The 24202-nt window shown below is 47.8% G+C and overlaps 1 protein-coding gene across 2 annotated transcripts in view; it reads left to right on the forward strand.

Annotated features, from left to right (window-relative positions):
- Prp8 (pre-mRNA processing factor 8) overlaps positions 1 to 24202 on the forward strand; it is a 376058-nt gene that overhangs the window by 183420 nt on the left and 168436 nt on the right. For both annotated transcript variants that reach the window (XM_075684108.1, XM_075684107.1), the window contains exon 17: positions 5088 to 5707. In XM_075684108.1, the coding sequence (XP_075540223.1) occupies positions 5088 to 5707 (620 nt within the window). The remainder of the gene's footprint in view (positions 1 to 5087; positions 5708 to 24202) is intronic.

Raw genomic sequence — 24202 nt, forward strand, 5'->3', positions numbered from 1 at the left:
CAGCCAGATGTGGGATTCCTCACCCGTGCTCCTGGGACAAAGGAACGACAACACAGTAGTGCAAACAATCACAAGGGCATTTATTGCACCTTTCATAGATCAATGCCTGCTAGCCGAGTTGCTATCCACAAAACATGCCGATGGGGCGCACGACAAATCTAGAAGTTCGACTCACCGCGACCGGATAGCGAGCGAATATGTTCGTCCCATGCTGGATCCCAATGCCTGGTCGTTCGCACGTACTGTCACGTGAGCGGTGGCGCATTCCAAGGCGGCCACGCGAAACGGTCTCGCAGAAGCATGGGTCGGCGTGCGCGCACGGGACGTCCACGCTGTTCGCCGACCCACCGGGAAAAAGAGCCTGTTCTCCCCTGCGCCCCCTAGTAACCCTGCCGTGAGGCGGCGTTAGCAGCGCCACACTTGTGCCATCTCTCGCACTGCGCCTCAACCACAGCGACCACCGCGGGCATCACGCAGGCCACGCGGCGAAGCCGGATTACCGGAGATGCGCCATGAGGGAAAAACATATCAGGGGACGCGCGAGAGTCGTGCATCCCCACAACGTAAAGCTCAGTCATAGTAACATCACTTATCGTAACATTACATTGGTAAATCGTGCAATGTGGAACGTGCAATACTACCACCAGAAAGAAAGAAGTGGGGAGGGGGGAGGGGAGGAATGAAATGAGGCGGGGCTCGTCACATGAACTCAACGCAGTCCTTTGGCTTCGGTATGGGAGGACGGGAAGGGAGAGTGTCTATGTTGGTAGTCACGCTTGCCTCCTAGCAGTGTGGTAACAGTGCATTAAGTTTCTTCTACCTCTGCCATTAATAAACCGATCTCAAAAATTATTTCATTTAAATGATCCCTAGACTGGTGTTTTAAATCTTCCATTGTAGAAGTAAAATTTGCAGCAGTGCCTGGTGAAGGGTCTTTTAAACGTTTGAGAGTCCATCTTTTTGTCAAATATGGCTCCCCACGATCACATTTCTTTATTGCAGTTTTAAATTCTCCAGACTGACCTATTTCGAAAAACATTCATCGAAATTTTTTTAGAGTGACCATAGAGTGAAAAAAAAAAAATGTTTTCCATAGGTAAACATGCCTAGTTTATTCATGAATGCAGATAGTCTTGCATAAACACTCATAAGCTACAAAATGTACATGCACTGTAATAGATATATTCTAACTCGGCACTTTGGCAGTAGTTTGCATTGGAGGGACTGCCGCTTGACTCACTTGCAGCAGAGTAGCCAGCACGCACGCCCGTAGCATCATCGAACTGTGTATATGTGAGCGCACGCAAGAAAACTGAGTGGTAGTTCACTCATCACAAAAATCAAACGAGTCAGAAACTTGCCCCAATCCTTCATCCTCACGAAAAGAAATGCAAGCATGGCAGTATCATTGGTCAGTGGTGGTATCGTTTTAATGTACCAGTGCCCGACTGTGAACAGATGTAATCGCACCCTGTGTGCAATAAACGAGCGAGCATCTAGCGGTGATCTTTGAGATATTAGAAGCTAAATAGACATCGGTTTTTACGAGCACAACCAATGGAAGCAGCCTGCAAGACGAAACTGAAACTAACCACCGTGCACACATACGGATGCGCAAGCAGCTGGTCAAATGCCAGTGTAAAGAAGCCGTTGAATAAAGAAAAGAAAAAGAAAACTTCTATCTGTTAAGTATGTGTTGTTCATGTAAGCAGTGTGACCAAGTCAAGTGTGGGCTGGCGAGACTGCTCGCCGTGGTTTATTTGCTACTGAATTTATTCAGTGCAGGCAGGAGAGGGAACGTGCTTGTGGAGGGTTCCGAGGGCACGTGTAATGAAGCTGCTGTCGGTGTGCGTGTGCAGGACAGCAATCATTTGAACATGTGCGCCCGATGTGTTGGCTTTATCAAGCACAGTACAGTATCCACACAGGTTGGGAGCACTTCCTAGGCAAGAAAGAGTTAAAAAATTGGCATGTTTTTCAAACAAAACGATGGCGCCATAATAATACAGCATTGACCATTTAGGACTTCTGATTTCGAAATATTGTTGATGAACAGCGCATATAAGTGCTCTAAAGAATTTGTTGTATCTGTCAAGGTGGTGAAAAACATTGTGGAGATTATGCAAGAATGGCATCTTTCAAGCCACAATATCTCCGGAACGGAGCAATCGAGCACTGCCATCTTGGTCTCGTCAGAGAGTGCACTTCTCCATTTTCTAATTTGCTCCTTCAGCTATCTCGTCCCCACAGAAACAAGCTCCCTGAATGCAAATGATTGAACGTCGTTTCAAAGTCGCCGATTGGCCGCGCGCACCACGCGACTCCAGCACGCTTCGCCGTTGGTCGAGCGCTCACTCCTTGGGGGCATTGTCTACTTTTAGCATCTCATGAGCTCTCAACATCTTGACCACTGTAATCATGATAAGTGTCGATATGTGATAAGTGACTCGCAGCGTCAGGCACGAAGAAACAAATCAGCTGCTGGATTGTCTTGGCATGGCTTACTAAGCTGAGACCAAAACTGCTGTAGCCACGAACCAGGCAGAAATGATGATGATTAGCGGGGATTTGCAGTAGCGCCACTTCGTAGGGCAGCAAGGAGGCTCCGTTCAAAACAAAAAATGGCCTTCAGCAAGTCGAATCATGCATCGGTCGGAGTCAGTGCATGGTGCTCTCGATCGAGTTGGCTCAAGGAGACACAGCACCAAACGATATCTTTTGTTGCCAATGAGGTGTGCTGGTTAGGCCTAGCCGTCAGGGCTTTCCGGTGGCATGCTGCTGCGGGAAGCCCGCCCTTGATATGTTTGTACCTGTAGACGATTACATGGAGATCGCACATGCGATCACACACACGGTCTGAACTGACAGCAGCGCATGCAAAGTGGAGTTTGGTTTCTCGGACGATTAGCTGCGGCAACTTCTGCGCACACCTACCAAATCTGTATGTGTGCACATTGGTAGGAACGGCGGAAGCTCACAAGTACGCATTAAGCCTAATACCTCCAAACTAAATTTGTGGAACACTGCTTAAACTATCAGCAGTCAAGGTTGCACGCTCGATAGCTGCACGTCACGACGCACATCACGATCGTGTATAGAAACTGAAGCCGTGTTCTGTGCAGAGCACACCGCTGATAAGCAGCCGAGCAAAAGGCTTCCTTGTTTCCTAGGCAACCACTGAGTACCCACATCGCGCTGCGATCGTTTTCTTCATTCATTCATTTGCTCGCTCCTTGTCTCATGCTGCTCCTCCTCTGCATCACCCTCATTGCTCTTCGCATTTGTTGAGAAGCAGCACAATGATGCGATTTGATGAAACATTACGTCTGCAAGTTGTAGATGTGACATCTGAAGTAGTTATTCTATAGAAAGTATCTCAGACCAGACAATTGCGCTGCAAAACGCACGAAGTGAGATGTGGATAACTGCACTACTTGTGTAGTTTCTCGTGCTTAGTGCAGAAGCAGAAGCTTGATGTGGGGCGAGTTGGTATCAAGCACAGAAACTTGAGGCAGACAGAAAACAGACGGAAGTCAAGAAACACACGATCCCTCAGCCACTTCGCCCCTTCCCCTTCACCCTTTCAATAATGTTTACCACCACCACCACCACAAGCTCTTGTGTGTGTCTCACAGACCTACCAACTCTTCAGATTTTTTCATAAAATTTAATAATTTGGGCTCATTCTACAATTTTGCAAATGTTCTATCAAGTGCTACGAAAAATAAATTCTGTTTGTGAAAATGTAGAGAGAAAGCGCGTGGAGACTGCAATGAAGTGACAAAGAGGCTGATTGAGTGATGCAAAGAGGGAGAAGGGAAATGAGCAATGAAGGGGAAGCAAACGTGAGGGAAGTAAAAAAAAAATTATGCAGAATTCATTGACATTCATTGTCAATGCAAGCTAATAGCTTGAACGAACAAACGAACAACAGTCCTCCCTGGCCTCCTTCCTGGCTGCTCATCCTGGCAACTTGGTTGCCCAAAAGCATGCGTGCTTTCCCTAGCTTCCAGTGACAGCCTTCCCTGCTCCTTATTCCCACCCATCTCCACAACTCGGTTGTCTGAGAAATCATGTGCCACAGTATGCAAAGGCCCGTACCCGTGCCTTCCTGGAATGTACAAGTGAGCAAGCTAATGACAAACAGCCCCCCCCCCCCCCCCCCCCCCAGTACTTCATCCTGCTCCTACCTGCAACTCTGTTGCTTGCGAACTTGTGTGTGCTCTTCCCTAAAGCACACGCTCTTTCCCTCAGCGCACTTCTTTGCTTTTCCTCCCCCAAGTACAACCACCTATTGTCAACCACTTACCAACGATGAAAACTGCCAAAAGAGCCTAAAGGGCACGTAAGAGCCTAAGAACACTTTAAAAGACTAGAGCGATCCTGGAAACCCCTTGGAGCTTTCCGCATGAAAAAGGGCGCTCTCCCCATCCTAAAGGTTGACTCGGAGGGGACGGCATCGCGAGGAAGGTGCTCGAGGCTGCCAGCACTTCTCCCGCATCTGCCATTGGGTTCGCAGTTTTGCGCAGATCATCATATGAGACAGGAGATTTGTTATCTCACATCATATAATCGAAGTGTTTAATCCATCATCTCTATGTGGACTTTGTCAGAACTACACTAATCTGATGTAAAATATGAGACGTCGCAAAATCGGAGGATGTAAACTGAGGCTTCCCTGTAGTTATGGAGGCAGTGAAACCGGCAGGAGTCAAGTCAGTCTGCTGTCAGTCTGCTGTTCCCAACTTTTGCTCCTGCTTGTGTGCTGCGTCTAAAGGGAACACATATGCCACAACAGGTGGACACTCAGAGCAAAGTTTCTAACTGGTCAATCAATACTAGGCTCTATGGAGACTGGAGCAATGATTCTTATCAACTGTTTTAACAGTAGATTCTAAGTGGATACATAATAATGAGACTTTACTGAACTCTCATATTCATGAATTTTCGATAAATGTCAGTGTGCGAGTCCCCGTGTTGTCTTGATTTGGTCTACATAGATTCAGTGCTGAACTTGTACCGTCAGACTGGGCTTTTTACTTGCTCAGAAAGGATAGAGTAGTGAATGAGTGTGGTCCTTTTTGCAGGTGGGCATAGAGTTTATGGACCTGTACAGCCACCTGATCCCTGTGTACGACGTGGAGCCCCTGGAGAAAATCACTGACGCTTACCTAGATCAGTATCTGTGGTATGAGGCAGACAAGCGACGCCTCTTTCCACCTTGGATCAAGCCAGCTGACTCAGAGCCACCACCCTTACTTGTGTACAAGTGGTGTCAGGGCATCAACAACCTGCAGGATGTGTGGGACACTGCTGAGGGTGAGTGTAATGTCATGCTCGAGTCACGTTTTGAAAAGATGTATGAGAAAATGGACCTGACGCTGCTCAACCGACTTCTGCGCCTCATTGTGGATCACAACATCGCTGACTACATGACGGCCAAGAACAACGTTATCATCAACTACAAGGACATGAACCACACCAACTCATACGGAATCATCCGTGGCCTGCAGTTCTCCTCCTTCATTGTCCAGTACTACGGACTGGTGCTGGATTTGCTTGTGCTGGGCCTGCAGCGGGCCTCTGAGATGGCAGGGCCCCCACAGGTGCCCAACGACTTCCTCTCCTTCCAGGACGTTGCCACGGAGACGGCACATCCTGTACGCCTCTACTCGCGCTACATCGACCGCATACACGTCTTCTTCAGGTATGGTTATTGTTGGACCCTGTTTCTGCGCAGTGTTAATGTAGCGAACGTCCAACTTTTCCCTAGGGGCCGCAATAATGTAAGAAAAATCGTGCAGTCCAAAAACAAGAATGCATGCCACTGTACCCTAAATGCTGCGACATATGCTACCGCTGTTACACTACACGCGTTACACTTGGGCGACACTTCAAAAACATGTTGCTGACGCAGTCTTCTTGCAGAGTCAACTCACTCTTGCTGGTGGTGGCAGTGCATGCCTGACTGCACGTACTCGTTTAAGGCGGGGTAACACTGGGTCGATATGAGACCGACAAGACGCTGACGCCCACGATTGGATGGCTATTCAGCACTGTGTCACTGAGACCATTTGGTCATAATAGGCCAACCACACAACAGACGGGTGTGAGTTGTGATACAGCGCGATGGGCTTTCTTGTCGACGGCACCGACAAAATCAACGTGCCAACAATGATAGCTTGATGGAATCCTACGCGATCAGCCGTCGAACCGACAACGCAATAGTAGCTGCAGCTCATTCACTTGTACATATAATTATTTGGGCTCAAAATGCATTGACATGCCTTCGAAGTTGAAATGCACAAGCTTCAGTCCTCTCAAACCGTGCACGTGAAGTTTGAGCCAATGTTGATCCTGTTTAGCGAAGGTTCGGTTCTTGTAAAACCATTCTTGTAGTTCAGTTGTGGGATTTGCCAACTACTCTTCACTTCGCACGGCACGTACACAATAAGCAGCAAGCAGCGACACAGCGCTGTGCCAACATCTTGTACTTTGGTCACTGTTCCCAATGCTGCCGGTTGCATTCGCGCAGATGGTGGATCTGCGTGTGTTGTAATGCTGACACATTTCTTAATTCCAGAGAAGCACTTTTTACATCTACGTCAAACAGGAAAGAAGAGACAGTGCATTCGGCTCAGCAGCATAAACTCGCTCAGTTACTAATGTTATCAGTGTTATCAGTTATCGGTGTCAGCAATGGCATCCACGTTTTTGTGAGAGAACTACAGGGCCTATAAGTGACGGCTTATGTCGAGCACAGTTTTCCCTAATAATACTTTATGGAATGCGCAAACTGTAAGTATGATGAAGTTAAACAGAAGTGAGAATCAGTAGTAACAGCCCGTAATATATATGTGTCTGGATCACAGTTGCAGTTGTTTAAGTGGCTTGGCTGCTCATATTGACTCGTCTCGGGGTGGAACAATACAGCTCATATGCGCAGATATGTATGTTTTGCTACGTTTTGAGAATCAGCGATGCGCCGTTTCTACAATATCCGTAGCTACCTAACACCGATCTGAAGCTGTGTTATATTATGTTATATTATATTATAGGCATTACTGAAACATGGCTACATGATGGCATATTCGACTCCGAAGTTGCGTTAAGTGGATACACGTTGGTAAGAGTTGACAGACCAAATGGTAGAGGCGGCGGTGTCGCCCTCTATATACAGTCCCACCTCAAGTTTTCAGTCCTTGAAACCCCATGTAAAATTGAATTGCTTTTATGCAAGATTCATTTGGAAAGATCATCCGTGCTAATTGGAGTGTTTTACCGGCCTCCTGGCTCTTGTGGTGATCAGTTCGCTTTCCTTAGCAACATTCTGCATGATTTGAAATCAGCAAATATAATACTTATGGGAGATTTTAATGCACCAGGCATTCACTGGCCCTCTCTCACCATTACCGGCTGCGACGTGTCACTCTCAAGAAAATTATTGCGCCTTTCCCTATCACTCGGTCTTAAACAGATTGTCCACGAGAACACCAGGGAAACGGCTGTCCTAGATTTAGTTTTTCTTGGCTCAAGTCTTTTCGAGGATGGCTTCCAGTGCTGCGTTACTGACGGGATTTCTGGCCACAAAGCCATACTGTTCTCAATTTGCTGTATTGTTCCCAAACCGCGGATTGAGCACTGCACTTTTCGTGATTTTAGCCGCGCCGATGATGCTGCAATTACCGACATACTTAGCGAATCGTTTGAGAACTTTCATGAATTATCTTTGAACAATGATGTCAATGTTGCCGTAGGGTTTTTTGAGAATATTGTTGAAAAATGTATTAACCAATTTGTTCCCCTGAAAACAAAAAAGAAAAATATTAATTCACCGTGGATGACAAGAGGACTGCTGCATTTATCGCATCGTGTTTCGCGATTGCGCAAATCTAAAAGAAATGGTAATCCTGACAAAATTGCAGAGTTCAATGATGCCAAGAAGCAACTGCGCCAGAAACTAACATGTGCCAAGGATTTCTACTATGCTGTTACTTTGTCAAAATTAATGAACACAAACCCTCGTATGTTCTGGAAATCGATAATGCCAAGTAACAGCACAACTAACAGTTTAGTTGTTAAGGACGTGGCAGTTTCAGATTCACTCACGATTGCTTCTGCTTTTAACACCTATTTTCATTCCGTGTTCACACAGGATAACTCTTCACTTCCACCTTTTAGCTGTGACTCATACCCTCCTATTGAAGACATCGTCGTCTCTAGCTCAGGTGTTCTGAACATGATCCTCCATTTAGATACTAAAAAGAGCTGCGGCCCAGACCACATACCAAATTCTTTCCTCGTTCGCTACTCCCTTTGGACAAGCAGATACCTCTCCGTTATCTTCCGTAAATCATTATCCACCTCCACTGTTCCCCAATCCTGGAAGCTTGCTACGGTCATTCCGATATACAAATCTGGTAACGCTCAACTTCTGCAGAACTACAGACCCATCTCATTAACTGCCCACTCATGCAAGTTGCTCGAACATATAATTTTTAAACACATCACGGAATTTCTTGAAAGCCACAATATCCTATCCAATTACCAACATGGTTTCCGTCGCGGATATAGCACCACTACCCAACTAATCGAATTCACGCACGATATTTGTCAGTCATTAGATTTAGGCGGACAGATTGACGGCATTTTTGTTGACTTATCCAAAGCTTTCGACACCGTCCCACACCCAAAACTCCTCTACAAGCTTAACTCCATTCTAAATAACCCTTCACTGGTTGGTTGGATACATAGCCTCCTAACCCAGCGTTCTCAGTCTGTGCAATTTAACGGCTCTATTTCCTCTCCTGTCAGTGTTTCATCCGGCGTCCCACAAGGTTCCGTTTTAGGCCCGCTTCTTTTTTTATTATATATTAATGACTTGCCACATTGCGTGTCCGTTAGTATTCGTCTTTACGCTGATGATTGCGTCCTCTATCATAGTATTAACACACCAATGGATCATGGTTTACTTAATGACTCCTTTGCAAAATTTTGTAGGTGGTGCAAGGAATGGCAAATGAACATTAATTTCTCTAAAACTGTTTCCATGTCCTTCTCCAGACGCCCATCTCCATCACTTTTCACATACACTTTCCATGGTCAAGATTTAAAAAGAGTAACCAAATTTAAATACCTTGGTCTTCATTTCTCCCATGACATGTCATGGTCGAAACACATTGATATCATATGTAACAAAGCTTTTAGACGTCTCGGTTACCTCCATCGTTCATTGCGTAAGGCTCCAAAGGATACCAAACTGATGACGTATAAAACACTTATCCGCCCCATTCTTGATTATGGCTGCATCATATGGAATCCTCATAAGAAATCCGATATTAAAAAGTTGGAATTAGTCCAAAAGAAATCAGTGCGCTTCATTTTTCGCAACTATAGCCGAGATTTTTCCCCTTCTTCCCATTATACAGCTACAGGTCTTACAGTTCTTTCATCTCGCCGCCGCTTAGAATGCATGAAATTTTTACACACGCTGATTCATTCTGAGCGCTTTGACACACTACATAATTATTTGAACTTTAGTCCACCTTCTATCACTTGGAGTTCTCCGAATCTCAACCTTATCCCTTTATTTTGCCGAACGGAGATGTTCAAGCACAGCTTCTTTCCACTGGCCATGGAACTCTGGAATTCACTGCCTGGAAGCATCCGCTCTTTACCTATGCAAGAATTTTTGAAAGCAATTACATATACTTGATATTCATATTTTTTTGTGCCTGTATCTCGTTTTCTCGCTTTCTTTTTTTTTTTTTTCACTACCCACTCCTGCAATAGCCTCACCGAGGCTGCAGTATGTATAAATAAATAAATAGATGTAAATGCGAACAAATGCACCGCTTTGGCAAATCCGACGTGGAAGGCTGCACTCTAAGGCTTCTTAAATATGCAAAATGTTTAGTGAATGTTTAAAAGGAATACAGAAAACAATGTGCAAGCACAGACATCAGCAACAACGAACTGTAAGGCAGCCGTGTCGGCAGACAGAACTCGGCATGCCTTTATCGGCTGCACTGTTACCACAACTGCGCACTTGGGCCCGTTCACCCAGTATCAATGGGTGAACGACATGCTGCCCTGGAGAAACCATCAATAATCAATCGCAATCCACGAAACGCACAACCGACGTACGCTCAACATGGGCGCAGGTACACAAATCAACCAGCGAAATCTCTGGCACCCTTCCGAAACGTTTCTAGCGGCGTGTGTCAGAAGTCAGCACAGGAATATGACAGAGGCAGATTGGGATGAGGCAGCTAAATACTGGGTAAAGCGGCGCCGGTGCGATCACTAGCGATGCAAATTTTTAAGAGCTTGTAATAAATTCCACACTTTACACAGAGAACTTATATGTGTTACTTCATAATCGAGGGGCCTACCTTAGCTACAGTCACCGACTGATTTTTCGGACTTCAACAAAAATTCGGACATGCTTGATTATTCGGTCTGCTTCGCGTCACCGCCATTCTCGCCATAGACCATAATGTATAACAACTGCCGAAAGTTCGGACACCTTGCAACCTCTCGTCTGATTTTTAAGACACTCCTTGAACCAACTCGATCGAGAGCACCATGCACCGACTCTGACTGGTGCATGGTGCACGCCATTCTTGTTTTGAACAGAGCCTCCTTGCTGCCCCACGAAGTGGTGCTACTGCAAATCCCCGCTCATAATCATCGTTTCTGTCTGGTTCGATAAAGTGGCTCCAGCAGTTCTGGTCTAAGCTTAGTAAGCCATGACAAGACAATCCAGCAGCTGATTAGTTTCTTTCTTTGGGCACGATGCTGCAAGTAGGCCACATTTTTTCTTTTTGCGACTGGTGATAGCGTGATGGCGTGGTGGTGTTTGCTTTGTGTGCTGTGCCAAGGATGCGGTGATCCAACGTGGCATACGGAAACATTGCATCAAGTGTCTAATGGCACCGACAGTGCCCGCGCAGACTGTGCTGGGGAATGCCGGCAAGCGGGCATTCAAGCGGGTGCCGGGAGGCTTAGGATTTGTCGTCTTCCGTTGTGCTCCCCACTGATGCCGAAAATCTTCCGCCAAGACCTGCGCAGTGGTTGCATTGCGATTCCGGACACCGTCTCATTTGACAGTTTGACAGCTGCTGACACTGCTGTACTGACATGTGCAGGACCCTACGATGGTGAGATCATTCATCAGGTTTCTGCTGCACCGCCGGATGATGACTCGGAGTCGGAAGATGATGCACCATGTGCTACGCTGCCGTCGCATGTGGAGCGTTTACACGCAGTGACTGTGCTTTCAGCTGCCTAGAATGACCGTACGACCCTCTCCACGATTCGGGCTTATCTGATTGCGCGTAAACCAAAGAGCGTGCAACGGCGCATTCACGATTTCTTCAAGCCTACTGCCAAGCCCGAATAAGTGCGTGGAAATAAAAGATTTCTTTTTTTTTTCTTAATCTTTGTTGGGCACCTGTTTATTCTGACATTTCTGCAGTCCCCGTGAGGTCCGATAAACAGTCGGCGACTGTACTGCAGCAATCGCTGCAATCAAAAAGTGCAAACTGAGGGTGCAAGTGGCAAGGGAAGGCAAGTGCAGTGAGGGCACATGGACATGGAGAGGCCAGGAGAGGTGGAATGTTTCTACTTTTATTTAGCTTATTCAGGGAGATTACACCCAATCACGTAATGTGAACTCGAGATGTCAAGGTACTTCTAGCGAGTCTAGGGAGTAATAAAGCGAAGTCAGTCACCTGCGTAATCTTGGTTTGAGCTAGTCGCTGCTCTTACATTACCTAGAAATATCTTTGAATAAACCAGGGTTTTGTTCATTGAAGGGCAACTCTGGTGATTTTTCAATGTCAACGGATGTTGATGAAATTGTCTGGGTACGTTGCTGAAATTGTCTGGGTACGTTGCTCTGAACGCTTCCTTCATGTCCTCAAAAAAAGCAGGTTTGTGAGTCGCACAAATTTTTCGCAAATACATTTAATTTGTAGCATCGAAGCAGCCCACCTTGCCTCCTCCTCAGTTACAGGCCACATTGTATATGACGTCAGGAGTGTTCTATTCAGAGCATGCTGGGATCGTGCAGACAACAGTGTCGAGAGCGTTGAGGAGTTGACGATCGTGAGTTAGGGCATAGCGTGAGAAGTTGCTGTTGCAAGAAGTTGTGTTCCCTGTAGATGGTCAAGAGATGAGAGGCAAGTGGCGTTGCATTGTTGGCTGCACGAAGTTCAGCCCTCGCCATCCTTGCATACAGTTTGAGCTGATGCTGATCGCGTTCAGCCGAGATTAAACTGACACTAAAGGCAAACATTAAGTCAAGCTAAAGTGATAGATTAGTGTTCAAGAATCTCTAAGGCGCCAATACCATCGCGAACAGAGCCTTAATAATCGAGAAATTGAGGTAAATGCAGGACATGATTGGAAACTCCCCAGGGAAATTCAGGTACCTGCCCGATGACGAAAGCACTCCTCAGCCAGCTAAATTCTATCACTAGTATGCAACCACTCGTTACACAAAACATCCTTGCATTGTATTATAAGACAAAATAAAATGCTACTTGTCCAGTTCTATTTTTTGTTTAAGCAAAAGTACTCATTGAAATTACCCTTGACAATGACACAGACGGTCGAACAGTTTTGTTTGCTCTCAACTCCATGCCGCCCACGCTTACGCGTTTCAGTAGTTATCGCGTAGTGCTGCGCTGGTTTTGCTGGCTCGTGAAACTCGCACAAACTGCAAGTAGGAGACAATTCAACTTCCATGTGATGTCGTGGGATGTCCAAACGGTCTACGCTACTTGGCCAAAAAGCAGCCGCAGTGGCGAATCTGCCGCTCTGACTTTATCTGTCTTGGTGCAGTGCCGCCGTCTGTCGAGCACCGTTTTATTCACCGACGGCAGCAAAGGGCGGTGATGGAATATGCAACGTCGCCACTCCCCTGGTTGGGCAGCGGGAAGTTTTGAATTTCGAAAAAGGTATTCAGGCCCATCAGATGCAATTTTCTCGAAAGCTGTCTTTTCTTGCATGAAACAAGCGTTGCGAGGTTTCTGGAATGGTATTTAGACAGTCCACATCGACTTGTTATTAGCGTTTAGTTTCCCTTTAAGCCTATATGTCACAGTCTTGTAGTTCGTGTGTCTACTGCTGGCAGACCTGAGAGACTGACCTGAAGCTAATTAAGCCATGAGGATGAAGAAAACTCCTTCTGTAGTTCAGTTTTGACCATGCGGATTTAAAAAAAACCATTCTTCATTTTGTACAATGCACACACAAAAAGCGAGAAGCGACGACACGGAGCAATATCGCATCGGTATGTTGCCGTTTTCGATGGAAAGCTGCCAGCCGTGCTCACCAGCACTTCCCTAAACTAAATGAGACTACGAATATGGGTGTATTTTTATGTATTGTCATGCAGACTGACTATTTAGCTTACGAGGTGTACTGCTTGCCTCGTTCAGCTGCCAACAGTGCCATTACTAGCATCAACATCAATACTGGCATTGGCGTTTCCGCGGGAGAATGAAGTGTTCTCTGAGTGAATGATCATATGTCTAAAGTCGTTATGTGTGTCTACTTTACGGAACATATTGTGTGTATGAAGAGAATACAAAGAATGAGTAGGCAGCGTAAAAACATTCTTGTACTACAGTCTCCTGCTCGCTCTTTTCGAATGTGTCGTTGCTCATATCAGCGCTATTCAGGGTGATGCAACGGTGCTGACATGCACAAAATGTGCCTGTATTGATATGTTCTGATATGAATTGATGTCACCGATGAGCAGCTAGCGTTTTATCTGAAGCGAACAAGAAGTGGTCGCTGTACCTGCCGATGTAAACAAATGCACTGGTCGGTGCTTTGGACTGTCACGGGCATTCTTGAAGGATAGAGATGTGGAAAGTCATGCTCCACATCTTGCAGTGAGCAAGCGAAGCGCTTTTTTGAGAAGGGGTAAAACACCTAATATAGCAAGCAGCACTTATAAAATCAGTGGTTAGGGCTACCTTAGTCTTCATGTTGCAGCACGATATGTAGCGCATGGGGGCTGGCTCTTGTGGTGGCGGGTCGAATGCGAATGGTGATTTGTGGCTATTGAATTCGTCCAAATGATAACTGTCAATATTTGACAGATCCGTAGAGCTGGTGCAGCTGACATTGTCACCCGAAGGTCTGGCAGGATCACGAATCGGCTGAGCGTCTGCTCTTTGCTGGTTTCGTTTGTCCAGCGGGTGAGATCGCATGCCTTGTGCCCCTTCCCCGCTGGCGGCACTCATGACATCGCACGAAGAGGTTCGCTCGGCTTCTTGGCCAGGTTTCTGTTTCATTCTTGTGCTCTTTTGCTTGTTTAAAATTATTTTCGAATATTCGGAACAATTCTATCGGACGCGTGACAGGAGGGTCTTCGGAACCTAAATATTCCATTATCTTTCCATGGTCAAAAAATCGCCCGAGTTGCCCTTTAACCAAAGCTTTCTCAACATCTTCTGTTGGAAAACACCTCCAGTCACTCTGCCAGAACCAAGTATAAAAATAGTATGAAAATGCCTTTAGGCTGATTTGCAAAACTTTTCAGTGCTGCAGATTGAACGCAAGCTTTTGTGACTGTTATGCTACTTAATCCTATTAAAAGCCAACTGCAAGAAAATTTTTGACTGCATAAAATGCCCAGTTTCAGATAATTTAGACATATAGTAGTCTATGTGGAAAATCTTACGCTTGACATAAATGCGAATGGGTGCGTTGCAATTGTGGGGTTCTCCTCTGTACTCTTGGGACAAAGGAACAACAACACAATAGTGCAAACAATCACAAGGGCATTTATTGCACCTTTCATAGATCAATGCCTGCTAGTCGAGTTGTTATCCACAAAACATGCTGATGGGCGCGCGACAAATCTAGAAGTCCGACTCACCGCGACCGGATAGCGAGCGAATATGTTCGCCCTATGCTGGATCCCAACGCCTGGTCCTTCGCGTGTACGGTCACGCGAACGGTGGCGCATTCCAAGGTGGCCACGCGAGACGGTCTCGCAGAAGCATGGATTGGCGCACGCGCGGCACGGCACGTCCGCACTGCTTGCTGTCCCGCCGCCAAAGAGAGCAAGCGCCTTGTCTTTCGGCGCCCAAGTAACCCCGCCTGTCGGCGGCGTTAGCAGCGCAATACTCGCGCCATCTCTCGTACTGCACCTCAACCACTCCGACCGCCGCGGGCGCCACGCCACGCATTGTCTACTTAACCCTTTGAGGGTCGATTTTTTTTCGCCATATGCGACCACCCAGGGTCGATCTTTTTATTGCAGATTCCCATTATTCTTACAGACTTATTTCTAAAAAAAATTACCGTAATTTTTCTAGGGTGACCGTAAAGTGAGAAAAAAAATTTTGCATTTGTATTTATGCACTCTTCATTCATGAATAACAACAATAAAAAAAGGAAATAAACTTATCAGAATTAAAATTTGATGCATTTTTATGCACATACCGTATTTACACGATTGTAAGTCGACTCGAATGTAAGTCGACCCCCCCTTTTGCTTGACCGGAAAAAAAAAGAAAGAAAGAGCATACCCGAGGGTGCATTTGATAGCGAAAATTTATTAGTAGCTGACATGATCACTGGACTACACGTCTTCACTAGTGCTGCCATCGTCATCGTTGCTGCGGTCCCACAGCGCGTCGTGGTCCAGCGAAATTTCAAATTTGGCAAACGACCGCACCAGGACATCTTGCAGAACAGCAGCCCACGCCAAATGCACCCAACCACACGCAGCCATCAGGGAGGCTCTTTTGACAGGTCCGGTTGGCGTAATTTCGCAGTCTTCTGCCGCCAGCCACTCGTTGTATTCACGGCGGAGCAGAACCTTAAAATTAAGGCGGAGGTCCGGGCTTATTTCATGACCACGTCGCACTTCACTGGCAGGGACCGATCATGTATTTCAGCGACGTACGCCGCAAGCTTAGCCTACAGCTCCGGAAAGCGTCCATACTTCGGCACGTGGGACACAGGGGAAAATTTCGCTTCGTTGCAGTCGCCACTCTCGCACCACCCGTTTAGAAACATCGAAATTGCGGCCCGCTGCAAAATGATTTGTTTCTTCAGCGTAAAGGATGGCAGCCCTCTTGAACGCTGCTGTGAACGAGTGCCGAACGATTAGTGTGCCAGGAGCGCTCATGACGACTGTGGAAGCATAGAAGTAGCACGTAGCCGGCAGTCAAGTGGAACGCGTCAAACCAATACCAATGCCTTTAAACAGAGAAACAGAAACTCGCGAGCGGTGTCTGTTCTTCCATGAACTACCGATACTCCCTGCAAGCACCTCCGTTCTGAGGGTGCCGCCGCAAATGAGAACAGCGGCGCTTCCATCAACTATCGACACTCCCCCATGAGTGTTGCATGCACTGTTAGACTCTCAAAAATGTTGAAAAACCCTTCCGAAAAGCGAACAAACACGCGGGATAGCGAAAAGATGCGGGTAGGGCCATAGAGCAAACATAAAATTGTAACTACGTTGTAGCTCCCGTTGGTATCACTTTTTTTTTGCGGGGCCATGTTTTGGTTTCGATTGTAAGTCGACCCCCCAACTTCAGACTTTCAAATTTAAAAAAAGGGGTCGACTTACAATCGTGTAAATACGGTAGTTCAAGGCTTTGATAATCCACACATGAGAATATTTCGCAAGCCTCAAATGTTCCTGCTCTTACACTAATACGTACGTCCATAGCATAATTGAACTGCGTAGGTGCGCGCACTCAAGAAAACTGTTTAGTTATGTGCCCGTCAAAAAAAGCAACACGTGTGACAAACTTCCGCTGATCTTCATCTTATCGCCAACCAGCTAGGGCAATTAGTTTTCGCAAGTCTTAAAAAAAAAGAAAAGAAACGGAAATACATACACGGCGGCATTCTTCCCATGCGCACCCCTGTGAGCACTAAACGAGCGAGAAACAAGCGGTTGCCCTTTGAGTGATTAGGAACGAGATAACCATCAATTTTGCAAGCTCAAAAAGCCGAACCTGCCCGCGCAACAAAATCCAAACGGCCACCCGCGTGCGCGAGCGGTAGTATATAAATTCGCGGGAGCAAACTAGCGCTAAAACAAACTATGCAACGAAAACCGAGGGAGGGAGGCGCGCCCGACCATTTTCGGACTTGTTCGCGACGCCGTATATGTACGTCATTGACCGTCAAAAGGTTAAGCACTGTGGTGCTAATAAGAATATTAGAGGATTGCCAGCATTGTGGATTTGTCAAGATTACTTTGATAGCATATGCAACGCTTTTATAACCAATTTAGCCCAAGTAAAACTTAATTGTAGTGGCCTTTAATGCTCTAAATTAAAATTTGCATGCTCCAGACTGCACCAAAATCAGAATTTGTCTGCTCCAACCCGCTCTAGAACGAAGCTTTAGCTGCTCCAAAAAAGCTCCAAAATCATTTTGGGCATTCCTACCTCTGTTCACCCCTGCGTTACCGCAAGCATCATGGGGAGGCCCTGCTTTTTGGCACCTGTTGTTTTGACATGCATGATCTGTACGCCTATTTCTTCTAATGACCTGCTGATTGGCATTTTTATTTATTTTATTTATTTCACAATAACCTAAAGGCCCTCTAGGGAGGGTATTACATAGGGTAAAGGTTACATCGCAGAGGCAAAGAACAGTGTGTAAATGTAAATACAACACAAAAACAAAACTGAGATCTGGGATAAAATTAATTGCAGTGCATCAACGTATAAACACAGAAGAAAATTAAAAAATAAGAATGGTTATCAGTACAGCAACCTTAAATGATTTGCACAAACTATGACAATGTCACGGAGACTTTGGTTATCAGCGCACGAAAAAAAAAAAGTTTACAAATCAGAGAGGGAAACGTCATATTGACACGCGTACTTATCTTTATCGGGCAACCACGTTTCGCCGCCTAACAAATGTAATCGCACAGCGCGGGACGCGCCTGCATGTATCCGAAGTTTCTGGAAAGTTATCGATGCTTCTATCCGCTGTCTGTTGTCGCCGAACCTTGTGTTATCTGATTTCATCGCATGACTCGAATGGTGTAGAACTTTGTAGAAGGCATGCGGGTCCCAACGATTAGTCTGGAACATTCGACGACTGCTGTATAAAAGCCGACGCGCTTGACCCGCTGATCAGATTTCCGACCATCGCCAACCGTGTTCGCCGCTATCGTTGTGCTATAAGTGTAGCCTGTTTTTGTGGGCACAGGTTCGCCCAATAAAAGCTAGCTTTGTATTCCACCGTATTGCTGCTTTCTTCACCGTCACTACCACGTGACATCTGGTGAAGGCGCTTGTGCGTTCATGTACCGAACGCCCCCGCAAAGCCGCGATCCAAGCCCGAAGCCCGAGGACAAAACCAACATTGCCCAAGACCATTGTGCTAGCCGCAGACTGCAAGGACTGCCCCCAGAACACGGACTTCTACCTGAGACGACAAAGAACATCGTGGTCAAGACAACCCCAATGGCTGCCCCAGCGTCCCCCGTTATCCTACAACAACCTCGGGACCCACCAACCTTCCATGGAGCAGCAACTGAAGACCCGGAATCATGGCTGGAGACCTACGAACGAATCGCGACATTCAACAACTGGGACTCCGACGACAAGCTGCGGCATGTCTACTTCGCCTTAGAAGACTCCGCCAGAACATGGTTTGAGAACAGGGAGTCGACCTTGACAACGTGGGACCTGTTCCGTAGCGGCTTCCTGCGCATCTTTACAAGCGTCGTGCGCAAGGAAAGGGCCGAGGCTATGCTGGACGCGCAATTGCAGCTACCGAACGAGAACGTTGCCATCTTTACGGAAGAAATGAGCCGTTTGTTCCGCCACGCCGACCCGGATATGGCGAAGGAGAAGAAAGTCCACCTAGTGATGCGTGGTGTGAAGGAGGAACTTTTCGCCGGAATGGTAAGAAGCCCACCGAAGACCGTCGAAAAGTTTCTTCGTGAGGCGACAAACATTGAGAAGACACTCGAGATCCGAAACCAGCAATTCGATCGCCGCTGAACTCTATAAAACTACGCCGGGGCTCAATCACTGGCTACCGACGATCTACGCGAGACTATCAGAGCGGTCGTACGAAAAGAGCTGTAGAAGTTCTACCCAAGGACTCAGTCCCAAGTGGATCCAATCGCTGATATCGTCAAAGAAGAGGTTCAGCGATCGCTTGGAGTCCCTGAGGTGCAACCACGATCACCGCAACCTCAGCCGGAAGCGATGACCTACGTCGCCGTCACCCGATGTCAAGGTCCCCCTCCACGACAATGCCAGGGCCCTGTAACGCCGCAATTCCGTCGTCCACCGCTGCCAGCACGCCCACCCGTCGCCCAGCGTAGCTACGTGAGGAAGACGGACATTTGGCAAGCCCCCGACCACCGCCCGCTCTGCTACCACTGCGGCGAAGCCGGCCATGTGTACCGCCGATGCCCATACCGCGACCTGGGATTGCGAGGGTTCGCCGTCGATGCACCACGCCCTCGGGAAGGTGAACGCCCTCGTGACATCGCCGACTACTTCGCCGCTCCTCAGTGGAGCCCTCGACGACCGTCCCGTTCACCGTCACCACCTGTCGCCGCAGCGCCGTCCATACACTGGCCTAGCCCGGGGCCAGTTAGCGAGCCTATATCTGAAAAACTAAAAGCAGCAACCGATGGAGGTGCGGTTGCTGTTCGTCGAACTGACGAAGATCATCCGCCGCCGCCGAAGACGACGAAGAGACCATCTCGACGACATAATAACGACATGCCGCTGTCCCGACGAAGTCAGGAAGCCAAGACTACACCGACGAAAGACGACTTGACGATGCGACGTTCCAGCTTCAGTTCAACACGACACAGCCATGATCCGACGCCAAGACCTAATTGCAATGCCAGACAAAGAACCACCGACCTCGACGTGCTTCTTGACGGCCACGCAGTCACCGCTTTAGTGGACACAGGAGCCGATTACTCCGTAATGAGTGGACCCATCGCTGCGCAGTTGAAGAAAGTTAAAACTGCATGGGAAGGCCCTCAAATTTGTACCGCTGGAGGTCACCTCATCACCTCGACTGGAATCTGCATGGCAAGAATAACCATTCATGACTGGACTTACCCTGCCACCTTCGTTATTCTCCAACAGTGTTCACGAGACGTCATTCTCGGTATGGACTTCCTTGACCAACACGGCGCAATCATCGACCTGAAGTTGAAGTCAATAACGCTGTCGGAAGATAAAGTGATGCCGCCGGAGAGCCCTCGTAGTCACCACGCCTTGAGTGTGCTCGAAGATCAAGGGATCTCTCCTCGCTCCAGCATTGTTATTTCGGTCGGCACCGAAACACCCGCCATCGTAGAAGGCGTCATCGAAGGCGACCAACGTCTATTGCTAGACCGTGAAATTTGCGTCGCAAGAGGGATCGCTCGACTGCATGAAGGGAAAACTGAAGTGTTGCTGACAAACTTCAGCCGGGAGTTCAAGCACATCAACAAGGGCACGACGATCGCGTACATCGAGGAAATTCTGGAAACCAGTAACGCATTTGTCCTCTCGGATTCCGCCTCATCTACCCCGACGACCATGGTTCCCAAACCAGACTACGAGATTAATCCAAGTCTCCCCGTGATTAAGCAACAGCAGCTGAGAAGTCTGCTCCGACGATACAAAGGCTGCTTTTAGACGTCATCGAGGATTCGACAAACACCAGTCGCCAAGCATCGCATAATCACCGAGGAGTGCGCTCGACCACAACGCCAGAGCCCTTACCGAGTTTCGCCGCGAGAACTTGAAGCTATAAGAGAACAAGTCGACAAAATGCTGCGCGACGACATCATCCAGCCGTCGAAAAGTCCGCGGGCATTTCCTGTTGTCCTGGCGAAGAAAAAGGACGGAACCCTGCGTTTCTGTGTCAATTATCGTCGTCTGAACAAGATCACGAAGAAGGACGTATACCCCCTCCCACGGATAGACGACGCATTGGATCGGCTCTGCAACGCTAAATACTTCTCGTCGATGGACCTGAAGTCTGGCTATTGGCAAATAGAAGTCGATGAAAGAGATCGCGAAAAGACCGCCTTCATCACCCCGGCCGGCCTCTACGAGTTCAAGGTTAGTCCATTTGGACTGTGCTGGGCGCCTGCAACGTTCCAACGCGTGATGGACACGGTCTTAGCAGGATGGAAGTGGCAGACCTGTCTCGTTTACTTGGATTACGTTGTTATCTTCGCCGGGAATTTCGACTATCACCTTACGCGGCTTGCAACAGTACTAGAAGCCATCAAGTCATCAGGGTTTACTCTGAAGCCAGAAAAGTGCCGCTTCGCTTACGATGAGGTTCTGTTCCTAGGCCACGTCATCAGCAAGTCTGGAGTCCGCCCCGACCCGCAGAAGACAGCTGCCATTGCAAAGTTCCCGCAGCCCATCGACAAGAAGGCAGTGCGTAATTTCTTGGCGTGTGTGCCTACTACAGGCGATTTGTCAAGGACTTTTCACGCATCGCTGAGCCGCTGACAAAGCTAACTAAACGTGACGTCGAGTTCAAGTGGGAAACGCCGCAGGCCGACGCATTTCAAGAACTTAAACGACGCATGCAGTCGCCGCCCGTACTTGCGCACTTCGACGAGCACGCCGATACCGAAATACACATTGACGCCAGTAGCCTAGGCCTCGGTGCCGTCATAGTCCAAAGAAAAGATGGACGTGAACACGTGATAGCTTACGCTAGCCGCTCGTTGTCAAAAGCGGAAGGCAATTATTCTACAACCGAAAAGGAATGCCTCGCCATCGTTTGGGCTACAGGGAAATTTCGGCCTTACCTATATGGCAGGCCATTCAAAGTTGTCAGCGACCATCACGCGTTGTGTTGGGTAGCTAACTTAAAGGACCCTTCAGGACGGCTGGCACGGTGGAGCCTCAGACTACAAGAATACGACATCACTGTAACATACAAGTCCGGACGAAAACACTCAGATGCCGATTGCGCATCATGCGCCCCCATTGACCCGCCGCCGCAAGATGACGAGGATGACGACGCCTTCCTTGGCATAATAAGTGCGGAAGACTTCGCCGAACAACAACGAGGGGACCCGGAGCTAAAAGCCCTAGTCGAGTATTTGGAAGGGCACACCGACGTTGTCACTAGTGCATTTAAGCGTGGATTATCTTCGTTCACGCTTCAAAACAACCTACTCGTGAAGAAGAACTTCTCACCAGTCCGCGCCAACTACCTTCTTGTTGTTCCGTCGGCGGTGCGTCCAGAAGTACTGCACGCCCTACATGACGATCCGACTGCTGGGCACCTCGGTTTCTCCTGGACGCTATCGAGGATACAAGAAAGGTATTACTGGCCGCACTTAACCGCTGATGTCGGCCGTTACATCAAGACATGCCGAGACTGTCAGCGACGCAAGACACCACCGACAAGGCCACCGGGATTACTACCGCTGATCAAGCCTCCTTACCGACCTTTTCAGCAGATCGGGATGGACTTGTTAGGACCGTTTCCGACATCAACATCCGGAAATAAGTGGATCGTCGTGGCAACGGACTATCTCACCCGCTTCGCTCAAACTAAAGCTCTACCGAAAGGCAGCGCAGCCGAAGTGGCGAAATTTTTCGTCGAGAACATCCTGCTGCAACATGGTGCTCCAGAAGTCCTCATCACCGACAGAGGAACGGCTTTTACAGCAGAGCTCACGCAAGCCATTCTGCAATACAGCCAGACAAGTCACAGGAGGACAACTGCCTACCATCTGCATACGAATGGTCTCACGGAACGCCTGAACAAGACCCTCGCCGACATGCTAGCAATGTATGTCGACGTCGAGCACAAGACGTGGGATGTGGTCCTGCCATACATAACATACCTTACAACACGGCGGTGCAAGAAACAACACAGATCACGCCATTTAAGCTGGTTAACAACAGAAACCTGACGACGACGCTCGATGCCATGTTGCTGCACGTCACTGACGAGGAAAATCTTGACGTCGCTACCTATCTCCAGCGCACCGAAACAGCCTGACAGCTTGCCCGCCTGCAAATCAAGAACCAGCAGCGTACCGACAGCCGACACTACAACCTCCGACGACGCTTCGTCGAGTACCAGCCCGGTGACCGTGTTTGAGTTTGGACCCCTATACGCCGACGAGGACTGAGCGAGAAGCTTTTGCATCACTATTTCGGACCGTACAAGATCATCCGACATATTGGCATACTGGACTATGAGGTCGTGCCAGACGGCATTTCGCTGTCACAGCGGCGCCGCTCGTGACCTGAAATAGTCCACGTTGTGCGACTCAAGCCGTACTACCAGCGTTAATGAACTTTGGGACTTCGCGTAACTGACCATTGGACTTTGTTTCTTTTCGTTGTTTTGTTACTTATGTTTAATAAGTGTCCTTTTGTGTTTCGGTCTCTTATATTTGTAGCGTCGGGACAATGCTTTTTAAGAGGGGGGTATTGACACGTGCACTTATCTTTATCGGGCAACCACGTTTCGCCGCCTAACAAATGTAATCGCACAGCGCGGGACGCGCCTGCATGTATCCGAAGTTTCTGGAAAGTTATCGATGCTTCTATCCGCTGTCTGTTGTCGCCGAACCTTGTGTTATCTGATTTCATCGCATGACTCGAATGGTGTAGAACTTTGTTGAAGGCATGCGGGTCCCAACAATTAGTCTGGAACATTCGACGACTGCTGTATAAAAGCCGACGCGCTTGACCCGCTGATCAGATTTCCGACCATCGCCAACCGTGTTCGCCGCTATCGTTGTGCTATAAGTGTAGCCTGTTTTTGTGGGCACAGGTTCGCCCAATAAAAGCTAGCTTTGTATTCCACCGTATTGCTGCTTTCTTCACTGTCACTACCACGTGACAATATATTAGGTATGCATGGTACTGCGTAGAGCATGTGTAAATTTCAAGGCATTTGTTTCCGTGACAATGTGCGATGGTAGAATATTCCACCCTATCACGGTGCGAGGTATAAATGACTGACCAAAAGCGAGGGAACGACACATGGTGCATTTGAGTTTGCAAGAATGATCCCGACGTGGAAAAACGGCTGGGGGTTCACACATGAACTCGTTATGCAGGTACTTGATAGTAAAGCTTATGGAATAGTGTTAAATGAGATATATTACAATGAAGGGACAAGGCTTCAAGCTCGGCGCGATTTTTTAATGCTGTTACACTGGTTTCTCGTGAATAATGCGAAA

This window comes from Dermacentor variabilis, chromosome 3 (genome assembly GCF_050947875.1).
Source record: "Dermacentor variabilis isolate Ectoservices chromosome 3, ASM5094787v1, whole genome shotgun sequence".
Classification (NCBI taxonomy): domain Eukaryota; kingdom Metazoa; phylum Arthropoda; class Arachnida; order Ixodida; family Ixodidae; genus Dermacentor; species Dermacentor variabilis.